The 24720-nt window shown below is 37.3% G+C and overlaps 1 protein-coding gene across 23 annotated transcripts in view; it reads right to left on the minus strand.

The window, feature by feature from the left end:
* The window catches only part of EPB41L3 (erythrocyte membrane protein band 4.1 like 3), a 202230-nt gene that overhangs the window by 39681 nt on the left and 137829 nt on the right, over positions 1 to 24720 (minus strand). For all 23 annotated transcript variants that reach the window (XM_036009278.1, XM_036009276.1, XM_036009282.1 and 20 more), the window contains exons 4-8: positions 12921 to 13025; positions 11676 to 11718; positions 5915 to 5990; positions 3458 to 3676; positions 3016 to 3103 (exon numbers count right to left, since the gene is read on the minus strand). In XM_036009278.1, the coding sequence (XP_035865171.1) occupies positions 3016 to 3103; positions 3458 to 3676; positions 5915 to 5990; positions 11676 to 11718; positions 12921 to 13025 (531 nt within the window). The remainder of the gene's footprint in view (positions 1 to 3015; positions 3104 to 3457; positions 3677 to 5914; positions 5991 to 11675; positions 11719 to 12920; positions 13026 to 24720) is intronic.

Consider the following 24720-nt stretch of genomic DNA (forward strand, 5'->3'; position numbering starts at 1 on the left):
TGATGTTTCTTTCCCTCTTTCTCCTTACCTTTCCCTCTCTCTAACAATAAATAAATAAAATCTTTAAAAAAATAAATAAAAGCCACTGTTTAAACTTTGCTGTCTTTCATTATCACTTGGTCCACTGGATATCCAATATGAATTTAGATCTAAATTTTAGAATCGTATATGAAATAAATGGTGCTCACAGAGCCTATTCAGACTGACATTAGATGACAAACAAGCAGAGACAGTCTTCCCAAAGGGGGGGTGGGGAGAAGCATTTAGAACAGATTTTCCAAAACAAGGGACCTTTATCTAATATGGGTATTTATTCTTTACATAGAGGCATGGAGTTCAAGATCGAAATTCAGAATTACTAAATAGGTCCTAAAGCCCAGGGCCCTTTATACCCTGCTTTGACTGGAAATTAGCTATCATTTAATTAGGTACATTTCCTTCTTAAAATGACAGAGTGTGGATGTATGAGAAAATGGAGTCTGTAACCGAACCATTTGTTATACTTAATATTCAGATGAAATTCCTATAATGGGCTGCATTGGCACTTCCTTAATTCTCTTTTTTTTAATTGGATAATTTCAAATCATATTATTGCAGCTATCTATTTTAACTCAGTAGCTATAGCAATGTTAAGTGATTTCATTTTCAGTGATGGAAATGCACACATCCTGAGTTGCACTTCCCTGAAAACATGCCCTACTCTTTCATTTACTTATTCTTCCTGGGCAGTAAGTGAATCATCATGTGTAATGTGATTCAACAGCAGTTTTCGACTCACTCAAATGTTCAGGCTACCTTTACTTCCTTCTTGTTTCCTTATCTTTCAGTCAGCTAAGGAAAAACTCTAAGAGAAAATCTTATTAGTGCTTCCTCTTATTTCCCTTTTAAATTCTCATCCTGCCTTATACTTGGTATAAAATATAAAACACCTTTATTCTCTGATTGCAAAATAAGTGAAAAAATATAATAAACTGGCAAGTGAACAGAGCTACACCTGCTGCACTAATTACACATGAATGTTAAAGAGCCGGGCACAGGGCACCAGCCCATCCCGGGGATAAGCCCAGCCAGGTCTCTGAGATTATGCTCGTTAGTGCTCAGGCCTTCAGCCCTTGGAAGTGCTCATCCTGTGTGATGTGTGAAATGATCCACAGAGAGAACCAATCAGACCTGCATTCACTTAATGGTCACCATTTTTTGGCCCAAATCCACTGAGGATTAGTCTCTCCCCAAACACCATCCAAAGAACAGGCCCAGATGTAGCATCAACAGAACCTATGGATCATAGACTTCCCTCCCATGGGACCTCGGGGCTGGTGAGCTGTTTGCCTGAACAAAGACAGCTGAAAACTCTCTTAATTTCTTGATCCCAAGCTTGACTGTTTAAGATACTTGCTTGCCTAGAAGCCTGTTAACTGCACATTCTTGTGAGTCCAGGACCATGAAATTGGTGGCTACCCTATGCATTAGAAGTACAGGCACATTCCCATAACCAGAGCAATTCTATTGCGTCTGCCCGTATCAGAAGAAAAGGCCCCTCAACTGCAAACAGTGATCTTTTAACACTGCTGAAGTGACTGAATCCATCCCTAAGATCATAACAAACTTCTCATGTTTTGATGATATTACTTTTCATAAAAGCTTGCCTGTACTTCTACAGTACTTTATTTATTTATTTTAAACCTTACCAGAGGATACAGTCGCTGACTTTAGAGAGGGAGAGAGGGTGGAAGGGGGAGAGAGAAAGATGAGAGAGATGAAAGAGACAAGAGAGAAATGAGAGAGAGAGAGAGACAAGGGGAGAAGAATGTGGTATGAGAGAAAAACATCAATAGGTGGCCTTCCGTATGCGCCTTGACCAGGGATCAAACCTGCAACTCACAACCTTTTGGTGCATGGGCAATGCTCCAATCAACTGAGCCACCCGGCCAGGGCCACAGTGCTTTATTCACAACTGTTCAAATACCAGACTAATAGTCCATAAACTCCTTCTCTCACTTCTGAAAAATATGGAGATTCTAGAAAAAGCATGGCAGGGAGTAAAAACTGCTCTATGCATCCTTACAACCTTCACCCTTAGACAGTCCAATTACAACTTTTTCTTCCCAAGACACTATCGCGAAGACACACTTTAATATTTCACCAATCATCAGTCAATGGTCAATCCTTAGCTTGGGTGGCTAATTTACCTGAACTTCAAAACCAACAATGTTATTTAAAGTGCAGGTTATTTGTCAGAATACCTCAACTTTAGAGATGGAGATAAATTTCACATGAATTTACTGAGTGCCTGGTGGGTAACCAGAACAGGGCCACAAACAGTACTTCGCACATCACAGATATGTGATCATTAGGCATGCAGACAGAAAGGAGCAGGACAGTGCAGACAAAATGAGCACTTTCAGGAAAAAGGCAGAAACAGGGTGTGACAGGAGTAGAGGGTACGTTTTAGCACAAAGTGGGAGCTACAACTAAGCTGGGGAAGTCAGGGTGAGCTCAGAGCTTATTATTGAAGATAAATTTCCACCTGAATCAACGGGCAATCAGAGGCTCTGGCTACTGAGAACTTTCAGTTGTCCGACACCATAAGTCAGGGAGAGCCAACCCCTCAGTGAAATATCAGAGAGCTAAATTTGCTTTACCTTTGCAAACACAGATTTGAATCTCCAAAGTTTTCTTTTACACACTGAAGTAAAAATCAGCAGCTTACAGCAATAACTGCACTGAATTAAATAAAGTTAAAAGTCTGGGATTTAAGCAATGCATACTGTTCTGACCAGTGTGACTCAGATGGCTGGGCATTGTCCTGCAAAGCAAAAGGTTGCCACTTCGATTCCTGGTCAGGTCACATGCTTGGGGTACAAGCCCCAGTTGGGGGTGCATGCGAGAGGCAGCCAATCGGATGTTTATCTCTCACATTGACGTTTCTCTTCCTGTCTTTTTCCATCCCTTCCCCCTCTCTAAAAACAAATACATGAAGTTAAAAAAAAAAAAAAAAACCCAAACAATGCATACCTTGGCATGATGTAAATCTACCCCATACATGGATAGTTTTTTGGCATTTTCCAAGAAATGCATCTCAGCTTCAGCTGGCGTCATTCCTCTGATAAGAAAAAAAACAATGTTACAATGCTGCTTTTCTTTAACCTGGTAAGGTTGTATACTTCTTACGAGGCTCCCTTGCTATCTAATAAGTAAGCCCCCACAGGAGCCCCAAGCATATCTGGGCTCTGAGGGAAGTAACATAATAAGGTGGCTTTTAAAGAAAACCTTATAAATAGATATTCTAAGTAAGAACCTAACTGTCCCAGAACTGTACCCACTAGAGAATCCTACTCTGCTGAAGTCCCATCCACAATGCCCTGAAGTCAGTCCTGGGAAAAGTAGGTAGTGAAAGTGATGCTCACTCATCGAGGTACAACTTAAATGGACTGTCCTCAGGGTTTCTGCCACTGACCTGTGACTCTTGTGCAGCTCAATCACTTTATCTTCCAGTTCTTTAGTGTGATTTGGCGCAAAGCGGAACTCACTAATGTAATCACTCCCACATTCATCTGGGTCATAGTCTCCAAGTTCTGACTGGACAGTGTAGGAACCCAAGAGGGCGAGGGTGACAAAGGAGCACGGCAGCCTTCCGGACACGATGTCATCTCGCAGTTGTAAGCAGAGGTAGTACCTTCCAGCAGCCAAAAGGACAAAGCAAAAAGTCAGCATTGGGGTCCAGGAAAAGGAGGCCACTCAGGTCATGGTGTTTGGTAAGCAATTTCTCCCTACTGAACAATCACTCGAGGACAAATTTTCTATCACCTATATTTTGATCTAGATATAAGGGGGAAAATACTTGGCCATAAAAATACAATATTTAAGGGCACTAAAGACAAGTCAATGTTCATAATAAAACAGGGTTTATTAATAAAGCACAGAGTAAAAAAAACAAACTTAAGACATACTCCTCTAACATCTTTTAAAATAACATTTATAGTCAAATGAATAGTCCTCAAGACACTCTGTGAAATCTTTGGTTGGGGGTATTATAAAAACGGTGTTCTTAAATATAATTATTAAGTCTCAACTAGACTTAAGGAAGTCTCATTTTGATATCTAATAAAGGTCTTGCCATGCAACCAAGACAAATTTCAGGTAACTCAACAGCTACGCCATCATAAACCCTGCTCTCAACTTCCTGCGTTCCTTCATCCCTGGTCAGAGAGACTCTGGATAATAATGAATGATTTCTGTTTCAACTTCTCATTTTTAAAGATAACTTCCTAGTAGCCAAATGATATGAAGACTAATTGAAAAATTACTACTGTAAGATCTTTTGTTACTGTAAGTAAACAGTTTTAAATTTGGGAACTATAAAACATTTTCCACGTAATTTTGCCAAGATACCATAAAAATATTTCCATTAACAGCTGACGTACTTTTTGTTACTTTGCTTTTAAGGTTTACAGATATAATACTAATTCTGGAGGATTCAAAGGTAAGTATTCACATTAATAAGTTTTAATACCTTGCATGGCCCAGCATATGTGTCTAATAATAAAACACACATTGTACCTTTTATATAACAAATGAACTGTTAAACTATTGAAGCTGAGGACTATAAAGACATGTTAAGGTCTAAATATCATTTTAAGCTAGTTATAAGCAAACTATGTGTGATTAAGATATAAAAATTTCTAATTACTCCATGGGTTCTGCAAGTACTACACAAATAGATAGAAATCAACCATGCACTAAATTTCAAATCCAGGTATATATATGCTCTATAACCACAAATTACCCACAAGTAAATAGTTCCTCAATATTATAAAAAAGTATTCTTAGAGAAATTATAAATTTTTTTATCATTTTTTATTGTTGTTCAAGTAGTTGTCTCTGTTTTCCCACCACCGTCCCCACCCCACCCATCTCTGCCTCCCACCCTCAATCCCACCCCCCTTTGGCTTTGTCCATGGGTCCTTCATACATGTTCTTTGACAACCCTTTCCCTTCTTTCCAGAAATTATAAATTTTCTAATTTAATGCAAACATAGAAAAACACTCTGGATCTAGTTTTCACCTTTCTTCTAAAATGTCTGTTGAAATTACTTGTAATCATACCAAGAGATCGAAACTTTTTGAGTTTCAATTCCCCTTTTATGAAAAGCCCTCCCAGGATGTGAGGCTGACACAGTAAACTCAACATACACTGCACAGGGTCGCTCTGGCTGGCCACGAATGTACCGCCAACCACAGCAGAACCAGGGGTTCCACAGGGGAATGCAGAGAAGTCGAGGACACATCACACCCAGGGCAGCTACATGAAGGGACAGCTTCTCACAAAGCTCAGTCATCACGCCAGAATATTTTTGTCGTGTGCCTTTTTTTAAAGTCCTCTCTTGTGAAAATGAATTGCTTCCCTTGTAGATTGGAAAGTAAATTTTTAAGTGTGCATGTGTTTGTGTGCATCTGTTTGTGTACATGTGCATCTGTATGTGTACATGTGCATGCATGTGTTTTTTCTAAAGAGCTGTCAAGTACCAGAATGGTATATGAAAGGCATAAGCATCCAAAGACATTTTTTTACTCTAAGTGTGAAAGCATGAGCACTAGAATGGCTATATCATTTAAGGCTGAATCCCATCCAGTTTGGCCGAGGTCACCAGATAACAGTATCTCAATTCTGCATGTCTCGTCACTAGGGTCAGGCAGAGAGAAGTATCAGCTTAGCACCAGATTCAACTACAAACAGATATAATTTGGCAAATCTTCTAATTGGATGTTTACTCTCATTGAGTTGCCTTCTGTTTACCATTTTAGTGTGGATGATTATAAGGTTACTAAATGCAAGCATGCTCTTCTCTGGATAATTTAAGAGAACCACAACTCTCCCAAGATGCCTGTCTTTTCACAGCCAACTTTCAAATACCTGGTGATATCTTCAGATAGCTGAGAGGGGTCTGGTGGGTAAAATTTCACATTAAATGAAAAGTGCCAAGCACCGCCTGTAGAGATGAGAAAAAAATTTGAATAAAACCTTAGAAAAATTCCTTTATACTTATGATAACTAGAGCTACAGTAACTCCAAGTTCTAATATCCAGGCAAATTTTGATTATCCACGGAAAACATGGAAGTCTCTGTTATGTGAAATCCATAGGTAAGTCAAAAACTTCACCTAGTTTCTAATCTTCTCACCAATCAAGTCCTTTACTGAACTTCTAACTAGGGAGAAAGTTGACTGAACTTCCTCCCTTTCTCAGGGACAAAGAGGTAAGCCTTTGGAAGAGGAGGGAAAAAAAGCGAGCAATGTGTATAATCCTCAATCAGACAAGTCCAGAATTGACTGGACGTTCTGCTATGAAGTTCTGGATAGTTCACATACCAACCTCACAGACTAATTCCATTTCCTTTGTTCTTTCCGGTTTGTTATTACAGGTCAAATCCCATTATAATACACTCAAGGGACAGTTCAAGATATTTTTATTTTATGAGGAAGGTTTCTTGTAGTGAGTATTTAAGGGGGCTGCTCTATGGGTGGCTGAAAATGCTTTTTGTATTCAGGGAAATTTTTTATGAAAAAGATACTTGAATGTATTTGCTACGCATCGCCAATTCCCACATCTCCCTCTTAGCCCAAGAGCTGAACGGGTCCTCCTTACATGCTGCCATTGTTTATCCCGCAGCACCTACGTACAGCCTCGCCAGATGTCAGCTCCTAGGTGCCCACTCCTCTGTATTGTCTGCACGTATACTTGAAACATCATTAAGGCGTACTAAACTCTCCATTTCCTAATATTACCTCTAATTGTTATGGTGTATCATTATAAACATGAAAAAACAACCTCTTCTTTTCTACATTTCATCTCTACATGGTCACTCCTTTAACTCATGTTCATCTTGTCTTTTTATTCTGGCCTTTTAATGCAGTGATTTACTGGAGTCTGGATATTCCTTCACTGGGATGCTGCATGCATTTGTTCCCTCCACCCAGTGACCAAACTAAAAGTGTCACAGTATAGGTCCTGCAGGTATTCTGAATGCGCTGCTGAAAAATTCCCTCCAGTCTCCCTGGCTTCTGCACCGGAAGTCTTTTATTTAAGCCACAGGTAATCGAAGCCTTCCTTTCACTCTCTGTGGACTCAAAGTTCAGCTCTTAAGGGTCAATACTCTCCTGAGACTTCCAAACACTCTCTTCTGCCCATTAAGTAACTTCTGGAAAGTCCTTTTTTTTTTCCATGAGCCCTTCCCAAACATTCAGAAGAAAGGGACAGTATTGTAAACACTTCCTAGCTTCTTTCTTTGCACTATTCTCTTTTATATGTGACAAATACTTACCTGCCCAGGTTACCTACATTAGGTTTACTTATTAATTCTACTTCATTCTTGACACTACCATTCATACTACACTTAAAATGTGGACATCAGGGCACTACCATGAAGTGTACCCTGGCATAAAAGGACTTGGCATAAGACCAGGTATAATTGGGTGGTTACTACTATTTTAAAACCACTTAGAAACATTATTGAAACATGGTCTGTTAGAATTCTAATCCATAAAATACCTGTCAATCAAATGTATTTCCAGTGATTATTTTCCCACTGTCCTCAAAAAAGTCCTCCTGTTATTATAAAAAGTCTGATTTGGTTTTACTTTCCTAGTGATTTTTATTCCCTTCCTGCTTAAATGGGTCCGTCCTTGCCTGCTACTGGTAAGGTTCAAAAAAAGAGCTGGCTTCCCCTACCCCCTTCAAGCAAGTGGAATTAAAACTAATGATTTAGTGATGAGAAATGGGTTTATTGTTTTTTATCATTTTTAACCACTTCTAAGTATGCCTTGAATCCAATGACTAGTTTAGCAATATAATCTCATAATAAATTCAAGTAAACACTCTAAGTTAGAAACTAAAAATAAAAGTATAATAAAGCTATTTCAATGCAAAAATCCCCATTCCGGGAAAGTCAGTTTCAGACTACTGTGGGCCTCAGAAGCACCTGAGGTGTTTAATGAAAATGTCAATTTCTGGGCTCCACCCAGACACTTCATTCCAGAGATCTGGAATATGGCCTAGGAACTTGCATTTTTAATAAACCTCCTTGTGGTTCTAATACAGATGGGCTTGGGGACCACACTTTGAAAATCACTAATTCTAAGGAATCCACTCTCCTGAGGGCATAACCCAAATAACTACTAGGTTTCAGAGGACATTATTTTGAAACAGTGAGAAAGTTTAAGATTACTACCATATATACTACAATCAAGAAAAAACAACCAGTTAAGTGGCTTATAAAGCTTGAAAATAATGACAGAGGCAGATTAAAGTTCAAATCTATATCCCTGTAAAGAATATGGCGGAGCAGATCAACTGGGAGGACCTGACTATGTCAAGAAGGGGCTTGCAGATGGTGGCCCTAGTGAGCAACAGGAATGGAGCAGCTTGAATGCACTAACACGATACTCCCACAATGCTGAGAGAGGATTTTAACTCACAAATTTACAATAAATAGAAGACTGTAAAATTGAAGAGTTCATCCTTATGAAAAAAATTATATTTGTCTCTATGCCTGCCAAACCTTAAAATGTTTAAATATACTGCATTTATATTTAAAGTACTTACTATGTACTTTATATCATGAAATTACTATATCATTACTATATTACAAAATCCAGTATATTTAAACATTTTGAGATCAGGTATGAACAAAAGATGAGCAAAATTGGAATTTTTTCATAAGGACTCTTCAATTTCAGAATTTCCTATTCCTCATAAATTTGTAACTTAAAAAATCTTAACCAGCTTGATTGTCATCCTGCTGAAGATCTCATTCCGGAGATACACTGTGGACCTACAGCATGAAAAGAACGGAAACATCCTTTTATCATTTATATTTAGGAGGAGGAGGTGAAGAGACAACAATTAGAACAGTTTGATAAAAACTTCTCTGCCTTGGATGAATGTAAATTTTGCAGAAAGAGGGCATTTTAGTGTACTAAAACAATAAGGAATGTAGATTTAAAAAAACAAAACAGATTCTACTTTTAAAAATTCCAAGGTCACTCAGTTCTCTTCTTGTTGCAGCTGCAAACGCTGCCTGATCTGCAGGACGAAAATATCCTTCAACTCTCACGTTCTTTCTGACTGTCCCTTTAGCTTTTCTTCCTTAGAAAGATGTGTAGGGGATGGGATAAGCAGAAAGTTAAGGGGAAAAAATTCTAATAACAAAAGAAAAGAAAATGACTGTGTATATAGCCTTTTTTGTAAAAGTAATTATGACCCATTTGGAAACATTTAATATATTTTAATGTGCTTCATAATTATAAATCACTCAAATACAAAACAGCATTTCAGTAGTTAGATGAATACGGAGGACTTCAGGCACACAAAAGTGTTAGGAGACATATTCAGCATATCTGCCTTTTAAGAACTCTACAGAAAGTCTTAGAATACAGTCATTTTCTCAATTTTTTTATTATGACTCTCTGAAGCAAAAAGTGTTTTTACCTACATATCATAATTGCAGCTATCCCTGGTTTCAATCTCCACTTCCTTCTGTCAGACTCCTCATTATCAAGTTCGGGTTAGTGAATACATCAAATTTCTCATAAAATATGGTAAAGATGTTATAGTTGTAATAAATAATCAGCAGACTCTCATATCTAGAAGCATAGTAACTTTTTTCTTCTTTTGTAATATTATCCAGCATTAAACCATTTCACACTGTTTACTACTAATTATTTCTTATTAATAGTTGGTATGTTTTAACATTTCAGTACGTTCAAAGGCACTAGAAATATCTCTTACTAGTAAGCTGTTGATGTTCTTATTAATAAACTGGTTTTAAATTTATTCAATTAAAATTAGTTCAGGAAAATTAATCTAGATTTTATTGACAAAATGAATTGCTCTTTAAACATTTATTAGTCATTTAAAATTATAAAGATTTGTGTTTATGGTAAAAGCAGGGTTAAAAATAAAAGGTTGAAAATAAAAGTTAAAAAATTCTGTTTCTCACCCCCGAACACTGCAATGCCACTTCTAGAGGTACTTACTGTTAATATATTTTGTGCACTTCCATAATTTTTCCACACAACCATTGGGTAAGCCAAAAAATCCATTTAGTTTTTTTCCATAAAACAAAAGACATTTTTTATTTTTACCAATAACTTTATTGATTGGATATTTTGAGTATGTTGGCTATCTCCCATGTTGGCTTCTAGTGGGTAGAGGCCGGAGGTGCAGCTAAACATCTTCCAATGCATAAGACAGCCCCACAGCAAAAAGTCATTTGGCCAAAATGTCAAGAGTACCAAGAAACTTTGCAAACCAGTTTTGACACATTCAATCAGTCACAGTACCTTCCTCACACACAGTGCAAATCTTTTTTTGCATTTCAGTTGTGTTTTTACCTTTCTTGAAATAATAAAGCACAACTGACAAAGACGTTGCGTATTTTCTTCCATCTTCAATATTAAAATGGCTGCACAAAAATTCACCAGTTTCGATGTTTTTTTAAATGCATGCTGATATGGCAGCTGTCACCATACAATCTAACAAAATTGTTTCAAATAAAGTTAAAGACAACTAAGCACCACTAGAGCCACAGTATGGAAAAAACTAAAGGAACTTTTGGCCAACCCCCCCAAAAATATATATGCATAATATTTTAAAGATGAATATGATTTGTCTCATTAATGAAAGCTAAGACATATTTATTCTACTTTAGTGTATTTAAAAGCTGCTTAGTATTTCAAAGCATGGCTATTCCATCAGTGATTTAATCATTTCTTCATAAACAGATTATTTAAGTTGCTTCTAGTTTTCTACTACAAATGATATTATAATGAACTTTTATACATGTACATTTTCTTCTCTTAAACATATGTGGAATATATCTAAGTAAAATTAGGGGTTAATGAGTAAACCCACTTTAAATTTTAATGAATACTGACACAAAGTATCTTCTTTTAAAGGTACTTTAAATGAAAAGAAATTCCCAATTTAGCAATAAAAAAATAAAGGTACTTTAAATGTACCTTTTACATTTAAAAGTTGTACCAATTTATATTTCTATCAATTGTGTACATAATTGCCAGTGCAGGGTATTACTAAACTTTTAAAATCTTTGCTACTCTGAATAAGTGAAAAATGTCTCATTTTATTTTTTTTAACTGTTAGTAAGATTTAGCACCTAATACTGGTTAGCTACTTATATTTCAATTTTGTGAGTTGTTCATGCAATTGTTTTATCTACTAGGTAATATGCATTTCATAACTTGCCTTTAGGGACCAAGGAAAGAGGCTGTCGCCAGACAGTAAACTTTAGTCTGATTTGTTATTCCACTTCTAAACTATTAAATGACTATTACTTTTAGCTTGCCTTTCATACTTTCATGGCAGTTGGGCTTAATATAACATTAATAATTAAGTTTGGAACTTTTAAATGATTAATCACCATTTGGAGCATTGCTTGATAAAATCACATTTCGTATCTGTGTACAGGCAAGGGAATAGGTCAAAAGTCACTTTATTTCTGCATTGTGATCATTAAAAATGGGATCTGAGCTAGACTAGCCTACCAAAGATAAAATTTGAGATCTTCTTCTCTTTTCCAAAACACTATATTCACAACAGACAACCCCACTCTCTGGAAATCTTCACATTTTCACATATAATAATCCAAAAGAACTTACTTCGAATCTGTTTTTTAATTTCCTTAGCAGGGTCCAACCAATTCTGAAAAGGAAATGATAGCTTTATGAATCAGAGAAGAGCAACAATGAGTTAAGGCTGACCAGGTAGAAACACACTCAGCATGTTTGAGAGTGAGTGGTTGCTGGAAGGCCCTCCAGGCTGATCTTTCCCCATACTCGGTACCCTTTGCCAGGTCTTGCGAGAGTCCAGGCATTGGTTTAATGAAAAATTGTGGTGTCCACAATTCATTCTAACAAACTTCTTTTCTTTTACAATCAATGCCTTCAGGGATTCAAGCTAGCAAACAGAGTGAATTAAAAAACAAAAACAAAAAAAGGTAGACTCTATGTTCAAACAAGTTACTAGAATAAACTAAACATACATGAAATTTGACACAATGATGTCCCAGTCATTCAGTCCCACACGGTGACTTCTGTGATTACAAATTCTCAGGAACCTACATAGAACACTTTCCTGACAAACGAATGCTTGCTTGGGATTTATGACTTTCCTCATCAGAACACTCAGATGTTTAATAATGAAGTTACACTGTCCAGCAAATTCTGTAGATATTAGATATAATTCATTGCACAGTACCACATGCAACATCTAGGAATGAAATTTCTGTGTTATTCAGTTTCCAGCACCAATACAATGGAAACAATTTCTTCTTTCTTATTTTTCAGGTAGTTGTGGGGATTAATGAGGTGAAGTTCTAAAGACGCTGCATTATTCCGGTTTAAGAGTCTCGAGTCTACAGAGGTATTACATTAAACAATAAATTCCTACTAACTACATGGGACAACTGTCAGGTCAGCCAACAACTCATCTCATATTTTGATTTGGCAAGAACATGAAAGCATAATGAGGTGAATTAAGAATAGGACAGCAGCCTTGAACATGTTTTCTGTATAAGTATCAACGTATTTGATTTTCGGCTCACAGCCATTGAAATATATCATCACAAAAAGCACCATATAAATGCTTTCCTGAAACCATAAATAACTGAAGCATGAAGAAGAGAAACACTGACTTACTGTTTCTACAATATTCAAGATTGGAAGTTGTTAATAATTTCCTTTATGAAGAAATAAAGTGATTAACAACATACAGGGACTGAGAGTAGTAAATGTGGGAGGATAAGGGGAGATGGAGAAAAGATTTACCAATCCAGTTCAACTTTGCTTCCTGGCAGTAATGAGCAGCTCAAGCCCTAATGTCTTGGACTGCTTTTAATTAATTACCTTCTGGTTTTCGGCATCTCGATATGTAAGCCCAAAGTAGTCTTTTTCTAGCAAGTTCAGATGTTCACATACTTTATCAAACAGCACTTGGCCTCTGGAGCGTTTCTGTGGAAAATGAAACATTAAAAGAAGTCAACATATTCAACAAAGTCCTCTCAATTGCCACAAATAAAAACAGGGAAAATTTAAAATACTACTTGCTGTAACTATAGAATAGCTAACAATCAAGTCTGATCACTTTGCCATCTCCTTTTTACCTAGTAAAAAGGCTCAAAAAGTGGACTTGCACCTACAAAACCTTCCCCTACAAATACATAAATAAAAAATCACCAATGTTGAGACTTCAGGCTAAGATGGAGGCACAGGTACACTGTGCTTCCTTGCATAACCAAAAGAAGGACAAATTAAAAAGCAAAAAAACAACCAGAGCTGACAGAAAATTGAATTGTATGGAATTCTGACAACCAAGGACTTAAATTACAAACATTCATCCAGACCAGTAGGAGGGGTGGAGACGGGCAGTGGGGCAGAGAGGACTCACAGCAATGCAGCAGCTAGAGGACTAGGAGGGTCCACATTTGTGTGCAGATAAACTGGGAAGAACAGCCTCAAAACCTCTGACTGAAAAAACCTGTGGGAGCTGAGGAGGCAGGAGAAACTCCCAGCCTCACAGGAGAGTTCATTGGAGAGGCCCACGGGGTCTAGAATGTACACAAACCCACCCACCCACCCAGGAATCAGCACCAGAAAGGCCCAATTTGCTTGTGGGTAGCAGGGGAAGTGACTGAAAGCTGGCAGAGAGCCTAATAAGAAGCACTGTTTCCTCTCAGCTCCCTCTCCCACATACAGCATCACAATGCAAGGATGTGGGTTGCCCTGCCCAGGTGAATACCTAAGGCCCTGCCCCTTATTATATAACAGGCACACCAAGAAAGAAAAAATGGCTCAAATGAAAGAACAGGTCAAAGCTACAGAAAAAATGCAACTAAGTGATGAAGAGGTAGCTAACTTATCAGATGCACAGTTCAAAATGCAGGTGATCAGGAAGCTCATGGAATTAGTTGAGTATGGTCACAAAATAGAGGGAAAAGTGAAGGCTATGAAAAGTGAAATAAAGGAAAATGTACAGGGAACCAACAGTGACGGGAAGGAAAGCAGGACTCAAATCAACAGTTTAGCCCTGGCTGGCGTAGCTCAGTGGATTGAGCACGGGCTGGGAACCAAAGTGTCCCAGGTTCGATTCCCAGCCAGGGTACATTCCTGGGTTGCAGGCCAGAACCCCCAGCAACCGCACATTGATGTTTCTCTCTCTCTCTCTCTCTCTCTCTCTCTCTCTCTCTCTCTCTCTCTCTCTCTCTCCCCCCCCTCCCTTCACTCTCTAAAAATAAATAAATAAAATCTTTAAAAAAAAAAAAAAACAGTTTGGAGCAGAAGGAAGAAATAAACATTTAACCAGAACAGAACGAAGAAACAAGAACTCACAAAAATTAGGAGAGGCTTAGGAACATCCAGGACAACTTTAAATGCCCCAACATTCAAATCATAGGGATACCAGAAGAAGAAGAAGAAGAAGAGCAAGAAATGGAAAACTTATTTGAAAAAATAATGGAGAACTTCCCTAATCTGGCAAAGGAAATAGTCTTCCAGGAAGTCCTGGAAGCTCAGAGAGTCCCAAAGAAGGTGGACCCAAGGAAGCACATGCCAAGGCACATCATAATTACATTACTCAAGATTAAAGATAAGGAGAGAATCTTAAAAGCATCAAAACAAAAGGAGACAGTTACCTACAAAGGAGTTCCCATCAGACTGTCAGCTGATTTCTCCAAAGAGACCTTACAGGCAAGAAAGGGCTGGAAAGAAGTATTCCAAGTCATGAAAGGCAAGGACCTACATCCAAGATGACTCTATCAAGCATAGCTATCCTTTAGAATAGAAGGACAGGTAAAGTACTTTTCAGATAAGGTCAAGTTGAAGGAGTTCATCATCACTGAGCCATTGTTATATGAAATGTTAAAGGGACTTATCTAAGAAAAAGAAAAAGACCAAAACTTGAACAGTAAAATGACAACAAACTCTCAACTATCAACAACTGAACCTAAAAAAAAACAAAATCAAACACAAACTAAGCAAACAACTAGAACAGGAACAGAATCACAGAAATAGAGATCACATGGAGGGTTATCAGTGGGGAAGGGGTGGAGGAGACTGGGGGGAAATGTACAGGGAATTAGTAGCATAAATGGCAAGTAGAAAATAGACAGGGGGAGCTTAAGAATAATATAGGAAATGTAGAAGCCAAAGAACTTATATGTATGACTCATGGACATGAACTTGGGGGGCAGCACAGGAGGAGAATGCAAGTAGGAGAGGGTGTGCAGGGTGGAGAAAAATAAAGGGGGGAAATGGGACAACTGTAATAGCATAATCAATAAAATAGTTTAAAAATAAATAAAAAAGAATAAAAAAGACATTAGGATAATTAAAAACAAAAAACAAACAAGAAAAAAACCACCAGTGTCAGAGAGGAGTAACCTGTGGATGACTGTAAACAGGCGTAGGTAGGAAAAGATGTGGTGCTTGGAAGCCTCAAATATCTTGTGAAATATAAAAATCCTAACAGTAAAAGTAGTATTAAAGGACAAAAACGCCATGTTTCAACATGCCTAAACTCAGTTGCCCATATAATCAGATTCTGAGCCTGAGAAGAATTAAGCCTCTTCCTTGTCTTAGACCTTCCCTTAAAACTTTCTGTACTAATCTTTTCTTTAAAACTCTAGCTATGAGTCATCTAAAAGCCCATTAAACTAATTTCATTTGTTTATTTTTAGGTTTTGTCACTAACTCCAGTTTTGTATTGCAGTATTCAACTTTCTGTTAATTTCTTTTAGATAAAATCCTTCCTATTAAAAATAACAAAATGTTAACCAAGTTTAAAGATTTTAGTTATCATTTAAAATAAAATATATGAATATATGTGCTGTATTTTTGGCCTTTAAACAGTCATTTGGAGGAAGGAAAAAGGTAATCATCTGGGGAGAAAATCCATTGGTTTAACTTACTGTAATACATAGTTTTATCTAATCCTTCAAAGTCTTTCAACATGGCCTTGGATTCTAAAACCGATCAACTGGCAATAATTAAACTATTTTTTTGTGTGTAGTACCAACATTTCACATCTAATATATTAAGCATATCTGTCTTTTAAAGTTAATGTATTAACAATGACAGATACGAAAATTGATAATGTACATGCCAAAATAATAAATATTCAGAAGACCCATGAGTAATGTGTATTACTATGTAACCATAATTATATTGGATATCAATTACTCAGTCCCCTCAAGCCTGACTATTTAGGAAAGAGGATAAATAGATGACAGAAAAGTAAGGCTTGAATTGTAGCTAGCTATATAATCAATGATTTATTTGAAAACATTTAATAATGGATGACAATAAATTACATGTTAGCAAAACTACCTAATAATGTTGCTCAATGGATAGAAATAAGTGGTATGATAAAATGCTGCTCACTGGTTTAAATCTTTATAGATAATAACATAGTATTTCTGAATAATGCTCAACAATTGATAAAGTTTTCACAAAGATTGATTCTTCTGGTGCTTCTATTGGTCTCACCTTCAGTTACCATATTAAGAACACAGGTTCAGAGAGGTGGGCCGAGAGAGGCAGTTTTATGTACGGCCACGAGCTTTTGCAGGTGACTCTGGGTCTGAGTGTTCGGTATGTCCCTTGTAGCTATGTGAACCTCTCTGTTTTTCCTTCCGTAAAATGTATGATACTACTTACTTCTTTGGAATGATTCACATCAAAAATAGTAGCCAAACTTGGCCCAGTGACGGCGCATATCAAGCGTTCCACAAACGTCAGCTCTCATCACCCAAGAGGCAGGACATGTAGAACTGAGGCGCTGCTGCTGTCAGAGCACACGTACAGCTAGCTTCTTGGGATGTCAATACGCTCTTTGTTTAGATATCAATTACCTGCTCACTACTTAATTTGCTTTAGCTAGACCACAATATTTACACACACACCACACAAATACACATCAGTGTCTGGTCAAGTACTAATACTTTCTCAGTGAGTAAAAACAAACAAAATACAAATAAGCAAACATTTCTCCTTATCCTCAGACCCAGCAGACTACAGCCAGTCTCTCAATAGAGGAATTTTTTCTGAACAGATCACTGGCTACCTTGGGCATTGTTTTAATTAGCTATCTTCTCGCTGCTGTATTTGTCCTTTTGTCTAACAGGTGACACGATTTAGGTCAAGCACAAACCACTAAACTAAGTAGCTCTTAGTTTTCTGGCTTCTTACAATTTGTTTTCTTTGAATGACTCATAGCTTTCTCTTGATTAGAAAAGACTTTTTTCTTACTGAATATTTTAAACATATTTTGAACACTATAAACAGTTCTTAAGACAATCTTTTAGTGATCCATTCTTCACACTGGAGGGTTTTTTTCCCCCTAAGAACCAAAATCAGTTGTTTAGCATCTATACATAGCTATATATAAACAACAAAACTCCTACCTGCTAAATATCATCACTGCAACCAGCAGCTGGCTGGATGACATTAGGAAGGGCTTTTAAGTTATTTGGGCCTTTGTTTCCTCATCCCTGAGTGAGGATTTAAGACTCTATGGAACAAGGCAATTGTTGCCTTGAGGCTACAGCTGGGCCCCCCTTGCTCACAGCAAACACTGCTAAGGATTATAACACTCCTTCCCATGGCGCCCAGAGGCAGCCGATGAAGGCAGGTCAGAGAGTTGGGACTATTTTCCAGCCCTGGACTGGATACCCTTTGCAACCACTTCCCACTCCCCCAAATTCTTGACTCTGTTGACTCAGACGATTTTTTTTCTAGCACATTATTCAACTTATTTCTACTTGATATATGTGTGTATCTTCAGGTGATAGCAGATGACGAAAGCCCAACAATCAGACCGGAACTTTTAGAGAATTTATGTTAAATATTTGGTTCCCCAAAACATGATGTTCATTAAGTGATAAAATCTAAAAAACCTTACTGCCATTAGGTATGTTTACATATAGCCATAATGAGTAAAAACTGAGATAAAAAAAACTTGGCAGAGGTATTCTAAATCAATGAATAATTTACCTAGCCAGGGAAGATTATGAGTTTTTAGGCTTATTTGCTGTTTCTTGCAAGTTAAGTCGTGTCTCTGACTCTAAGGCATTTGCTGTCCATTCATGTAACTGTATTCACTATACTAAGACCCAAACCTGAAATAAAGGCTGCTTTTGCTTTTCTAGGGTAACAAAACTGTGGTGGGCTGTCCTCTTTATTCCACTGAAAAACTGCATTTCTATTTCTGATGGAGTCAATTGGAATACTGCAGCCCAACAATCTGAAAGGCTTTATATAGCCTAAGGATGGTGAATGTCAAAGCAATTCAAACAATGTTCACTTTTTCATTTTCATTTCCTCTTTATTTTAATTGAAAACATTTCCAAATTGGCTTATGAAATTGTTGGGTGTTAAAAGCATGTCAAAAGAGAAAAACTTTAAGGTAATAAAATGACAAGAAACAGACTGGGAGAAAATATTTCAAACACATGTCTGATAAAGGACTGATATCCAAAATATACAAAGAACTCTTAAAATTCAACAGTAAGAAAATAGCCACATTAAAAAACAGACTAAAGATCTGAACAGACACCTCAACAAAGAAGATGTTAAGTGAGCATGTGACAAAAGTTCAACATCATATGTTATGAGAAAAATCACAAATTTAAGCAAGATACCATTACACTCTATTAGAATGGCTAAAATTCAAAATAGAGGCAACACTAAAGGCTGGCAAAGATGTGGAGCAACACTAACTCCTACTCTTTGCTGGTGGAAATGCAAAATACTACAGCAACTTTGGAAGACAATCTAGCAGTTTCTTAGAAAAGTAGACAGTCTTACTATACGATTTAGCCATTACATTCCCTGGTATTTACAAGAAGGAGGTGAAAAATTATGTACATAAAAACCCCTGTACACAAATATTTATAGCAGCTTTATTAAACAATGCTAAAACATGGAGGCAATTAAGATGCCCTTCATTAGGTAAATGGATAAATAAACTATGTTACAATCCAGACAATGGAATATTACCTAGCACTAAAAATGAAATGAGCTATTTAGTCATGAAAAGACATGAAGGAACCTCAAATGCATATTACTAGGTAAAAGAAACAATCTGAAAAGGCTATAAACTGTATTATTCCAACTATATGACATTCTGGAAAAGGCAAAACTATGGAGACAATTAAAAGGTCACTGGTTGCCAGGGTTAGGTTGGGGGCAGGTGAGGGATGACTGGATGGAGCACAGAGGATTTTTAGGGCAGTAAAACTACTTAGTATGAAATTATAATGGTAAATACATGTCATTATACACTTGTCAAAACCTACATACAATGTACCACACAAAGAGTGAACCCTTATGTAAACTATGCACTTTTGTTAATAATATATATCAAAATTGGTTCGTTAATTATAATGAATGTAGCACACTAATGTAAAGTGTTAAAAATAGGGAAAGATAGAAGAGGGAGAGTGAGAGGGATTATGTGAGAATTTTCTGTACTTTCTGCTCAATTTTTCTGTAAACCTAAAACTGCTAAAAATGTATATTAATGTCTTATTTTATTTTTTTAAAGATTTTATTTATTTATTTTTAGAGAGAGGAAGGAAGGGAGAAATAGAGGGAGAGAAACATCAATGTGTGGTTGCCTCTTGTGTGCTCCCTATCAGGGACCTGGCCCGCAACCCAGGCATGTGCCCTTCCTGAGAATTGAGCCAGTGACCCTTTGGTTAGCAGGCTGGTACTCAATTTTATTACATTGTTAATAAATTACTTTAAAAGGTTAATAAACTTAAACTCCAAATGATCTTACTTTACTTAAAATTTTTGTTAAGTGAAATAAGCCAGTCAGAGAAAGACAACTCCCATATGAGCTTACTTATATGTTGAATCTAATGAACAAAATAAACTGATGAACAAAATAGCATAAAGGCAGAGATACATAGAACAGACTGAGCATTGTCAGAGGGGAGAGGGAGGGAGGAAGTGAATGAAAGAAGGGGATGAGATTAACCAAAGAACATAAATGCATAACCCATGGACACAGACAACAGAGTGGTGATGGCCAGAGGAAAGGGGGTTGGGGGATGGGTGGAGGTCCACAAAGGGGAAGAAATGGGAACATCTATAATAGTGTCAACAATAAAAATAAAGAAAAAAATTTATTAAGAGTAACATTTTAAAAAATTAGAAAGCATTAGCCACAACATACACTCAAGGACACAATGGCATCCTCCTCCATCCCAGGTGCATACACACACCTGGAGGCCTCCAGTCTAAAATTAAGGAAGACACAAATGGAAGCATATACTGTGTTCATGGATTGGTAGAATTAACATCATCAAAATGTCCATACTACCCAAAGCAATTTATAGGTTCAACACAATCCCTATTAAAATACCTATGACATATTTCACAGATACAGAACAAACATTTCAAAAATTTATATGGAACCATAAATGACTCTGAATAGCTGCTGCAATTTTGAGGAAGAGGAACAAAGTAGGAAGGATCACAGTACCTGTCATCAAACTGCATTACAAGGCCACGGTAATCAAAACAGCCTGGTACTGGCATAAGAAGAGACACATAGATCAATGGAACAGAATACAGAGCCCAGAAATAAACCCAGGTCTCTATGGTCAATTAATATTTGACAAAGAGGACAGAAGCATAAAATGAAGTAAAAATAGCCTCTTCAACAAACAGTGTTAAGAGAACTGGACAGCTACTTGCCAAAAAATGAAACTCAAGTACCAACATACGTCATACACAAAAATAAATTCAAGGTAGATAAAAGACTTAAATACAAGTCATGACACCATAAAAGTTCTAGAGGAGAATATAGGCAAGAAAATATCCGATATTCCATGCAGCAATATTTTCACCAATATGTCCCCTAGAGCAAGGGACATAAGGGAAAGAATAAACAAATGTGAATTCATCAAAATAAAAAGCTTCTGCATGGAAAAAGAAAACATCAGCAAAATGAAAAGGGAACCAACTGTATGGGAAAATATATTTGCCAATGATATCTCAGACAAGGGTTTGATCTCCAAATTATATAAAGAACTCACACAACTCCACTCCAGGAAGATAAAATGCCTGCCAGCTAAGCCAAGACAATCTGGTAGCGAACATATGAACAGGGCAACAGATCAGAGTGGCTCCTGGGGAGTTGCACTGGCCAACTAGGTAATGCAAACTAGAAACAATTGAAAATGATACATTAGCTAAGGTTCAGAGGCTTTCTGTAGGCACTAAATTCAACAGGATATGCCCATCATCACCACTCAAATACCACAGAGGAAATAATCTTTTCTGAAGCATTAATGAAACCTCCCACAAATCAAAGGTCATTAAAGATTTTTACAATAACGCTTGTAAAACACTGGTTCTCAATGTATGGCTCATTAGCCAGGATCACTTGGAAAGTTTGCATTAAAATTTTAATTTTTACTTTTCCTCTTGGAGGAGCAATTTTAAAAAATTAGTCTTAACACGCTTTAGTATGGGGAATTTCAAACATATTCAAAATCAGGGCAGTAAAATGAAACCCTGCATACTCATCACCCAGTTTCAACAAATGACTTTTATTCTGATATTATTATCTCTATATGTCTTAGTATGTAACCCTACTTTTTAAAAAAATATATAATCTCAATACCTTCAGCACATCTAAACAAAATTTGCAATTAGTCCTTAATGTCATCAAGTACCTAGCCAGTATTTTAATTTCCCACTTTTTTTTTCTTTTTTAGTTTGTTGGATATGTCCACACACTGCATTTGCTGACATAGCTCTCTAGTCTTAATCTGCAAATCTCCAATTATCTTGGGTTTTTCCTTAAAATTAATTTGTCCAAGAGATCAAGCCATTTACTTGTAGTTTCCTCAGTCTAGACATTGCTGTTTTCATCTCCACGGTATATTTTAACTCCTTTGTCTGTCTCCTGTATTTCTGTAAATGGTAGTTAAATCTAAAAGCTTGATCAGATTCTGAGTTGACCAATTTCCATAAATGATGCTGTGTAATTTCATTGGCAGGCATAAAGAGAACCTTGCCTTTTTTGTGGTATTGGCAATCACTGATGATTGCCCGTATTCATTCACCTGAGTTTGCAAGATGGGAATGTACTAATCCTAATCATTTGTCCTCTTTATTAGTCAGAGTGGGTCTATAAAGAGACACTGTACTTCTCTTTGTCAGAACTGTTTATCCAGTGACACACTCTGATGATGAAATTCAGGATCCGTGCTCAATCCTTTCCCTTTGTCCAATGTCAAGATAATGAATTGGCTCTCTAACATCATCCAAAAGTCACCAATTAGATTTTTTGTCTGCTACTATCACTGCAAACTCATGGATTGAAATAGGTGTGATGTGTTTTAACCCATTGCCCATATTGATGCTCTACATGTGCCCAAATGCCTTGCCTATTGCCTGTCAAGTCTCTCTCATTCCTTGCAGAGCTTCTCCAGTGCCACTTCTTTAGAGCACTTCCCGCCTTGCCAGCCGAATGTGGTTTCTCGCTACTCTGGACATTACAGCACTTTATAGCACCAAGAGGGCACTTTCCATATTGTGCCTTATATCACAGCTGTCTCTCTGCACATCACCTTATATCCCTACTGGCTATAAAGACATTCCCAGTGGCACCATGCCTCCTGGAATTAATCTTTTATGGGGACTCATTTTGGTCAAATACTATTAAGATATTAAAAAGGTAACTCAATGAAACTTTACATATTTTTTGCTAGCATATCATAACCAATGTCATAGAAGTAATATTTTTAAAGTATTGGTTTCCAACTGTGGACCCTGGGAGCATTTAAAAGATGCTGGTGCCCAGGGACCCCCTCAAGTCAAATAAATCAGAATAAATCAGGATATGTGTGTTGTTAAGGCCTCAGATGGTCTGTACAGGTATGGCTATAGGTTGTAATTTACATCTATAACTTAAAAATTCTTAACTGTAAAGAGTCTAAGCCCTGGCTGGCATAGATCAGTGGATTGAGCACGGGCTGGGAACCAAAGTGTCCCAGGTTCGATTCCCAGCCAGGGTACATGCCTGGGTTGCAGGCCATAACGCTCAGCAACCGCACATTGATGTTTCTCTCTCTCTCTCTCTCTCTCTCTCTCTGTCTCTGTCTCTCTCTGTCTCTGTCTCTCTCTCCCTCCCTCCCTTCCCTCTCTAAAAATAAATAAATAAAATCTTTAAAAAAAAAAGTCTAAAGCAACTTTTTTTTGAGAAAATGTGTAACTTTTCCAGATTTAGTTCAGGCCCAAACCAGTTTCTTTTAGGCCTCCTGGACAAATACACCCATAGCTGCATTATGAAATTTATTTACACACACACACTTAAAATCTTAAGATATTCTTTTCAACAAATTTTCTTGAGAAACTTAAGTTGTCAAGAAATAATAACCGGCCAAGTGCTGAATTAAAATGATACAGATGAGAAATGATAAACCACCAAACTGTTTAAAAAATACAATACAACAAACTTGTGTTTAAAGCTATGTGTAAAATACAGGATGGGGCAAAGGCAGGTGTGCAGTTGTGAGTACACAACTCACACCCTTGTATTATTTATTAATTACTGTATTATTTTCCATACAAAAAACTGTAAACTTACTCTTGCCCCACACTGTGTATGAGATAGAAATGTTTTTAAGTTTTTGTTTTTAAGGAGGGTATTTTCCTTTTATGGAGCTAAAATACAGTCTTTACTCAACATCCTGCTACATGACTAAAGGATGATCCTAATAGATTAATTAATGTCTTGATTCCCTCCTTTCTTACAGAGCAGGAGCATTAACAACTTCCCCAGCAGGTTACAGAAGTGACTGGGAGGAACAACCACAGGGCACTGGACCCAGGGAAGGACTGAGTGAGGTGCTCTCAGGATCACAGCTACACCTGGCAGTGTGTTCTTCAAGGTGAGCATTGCCTCAAGTCCCCAGAAATCCTTTCTTAATCTGTGCTTCAGACAACAGGTACAAAAGCAGGACGCACAGGCTGTGCCAAATCACAGCACAAAACTTCAAGAGAATGTGTTTTTTCTTCAGCCTCATGATGCTCTGAATCAGCCTGGTGAAGCTCTCCTCCAGTAAAGGCTAACCACGGAAATTAGAAAAATCTGTAAACTCAAGTATAATAATCTAGCCTCAGAAGATGGGTTATAGTTCTTCTCTATCCAGAGCTGCACAATCATGAAGAAAATAAGGCAGAGCAAGCCTTTGTTGCTCAAGAACAGGAGCCAACCAGTAGTCCCTACTTAGGAGGGTGGGCGGGCGGGGGTGAGGGAGGCACAGAGCCAAACCCCCATCAGGATGTGTGTGTACCCTTAAGGGTCTTCAGAATGTATGTGTGCATTTTTTAAAACTATCACCCTGAAAAATGAAAGAACTAAAAAGCCTCTTGTTATTTTGCTTAGGCTTAACATGATTTCCTTGCATCATGTTAATGCAAGGAAATATAGATGATACAGAGAACTTCCAGGAAAACTGATACTACCCTTGTGTTATTTTATAATTTGCAGGAGCGTTAACATTCTAAGTCCCTATTCTATCACATATCTGCCTCAAATAGACCACTGATTTTCTTCTGGAAATAATATTTTTCCATGTATTCCTATATTTTGTGAGCTTGCATATCTGCTCCCCGAGGACAGGAAACT

Source organism: Phyllostomus discolor, chromosome 9 (assembly GCF_004126475.2).
Source record: "Phyllostomus discolor isolate MPI-MPIP mPhyDis1 chromosome 9, mPhyDis1.pri.v3, whole genome shotgun sequence".
NCBI classification, from domain to species: Eukaryota; Metazoa; Chordata; class Mammalia; order Chiroptera; family Phyllostomidae; genus Phyllostomus; species Phyllostomus discolor.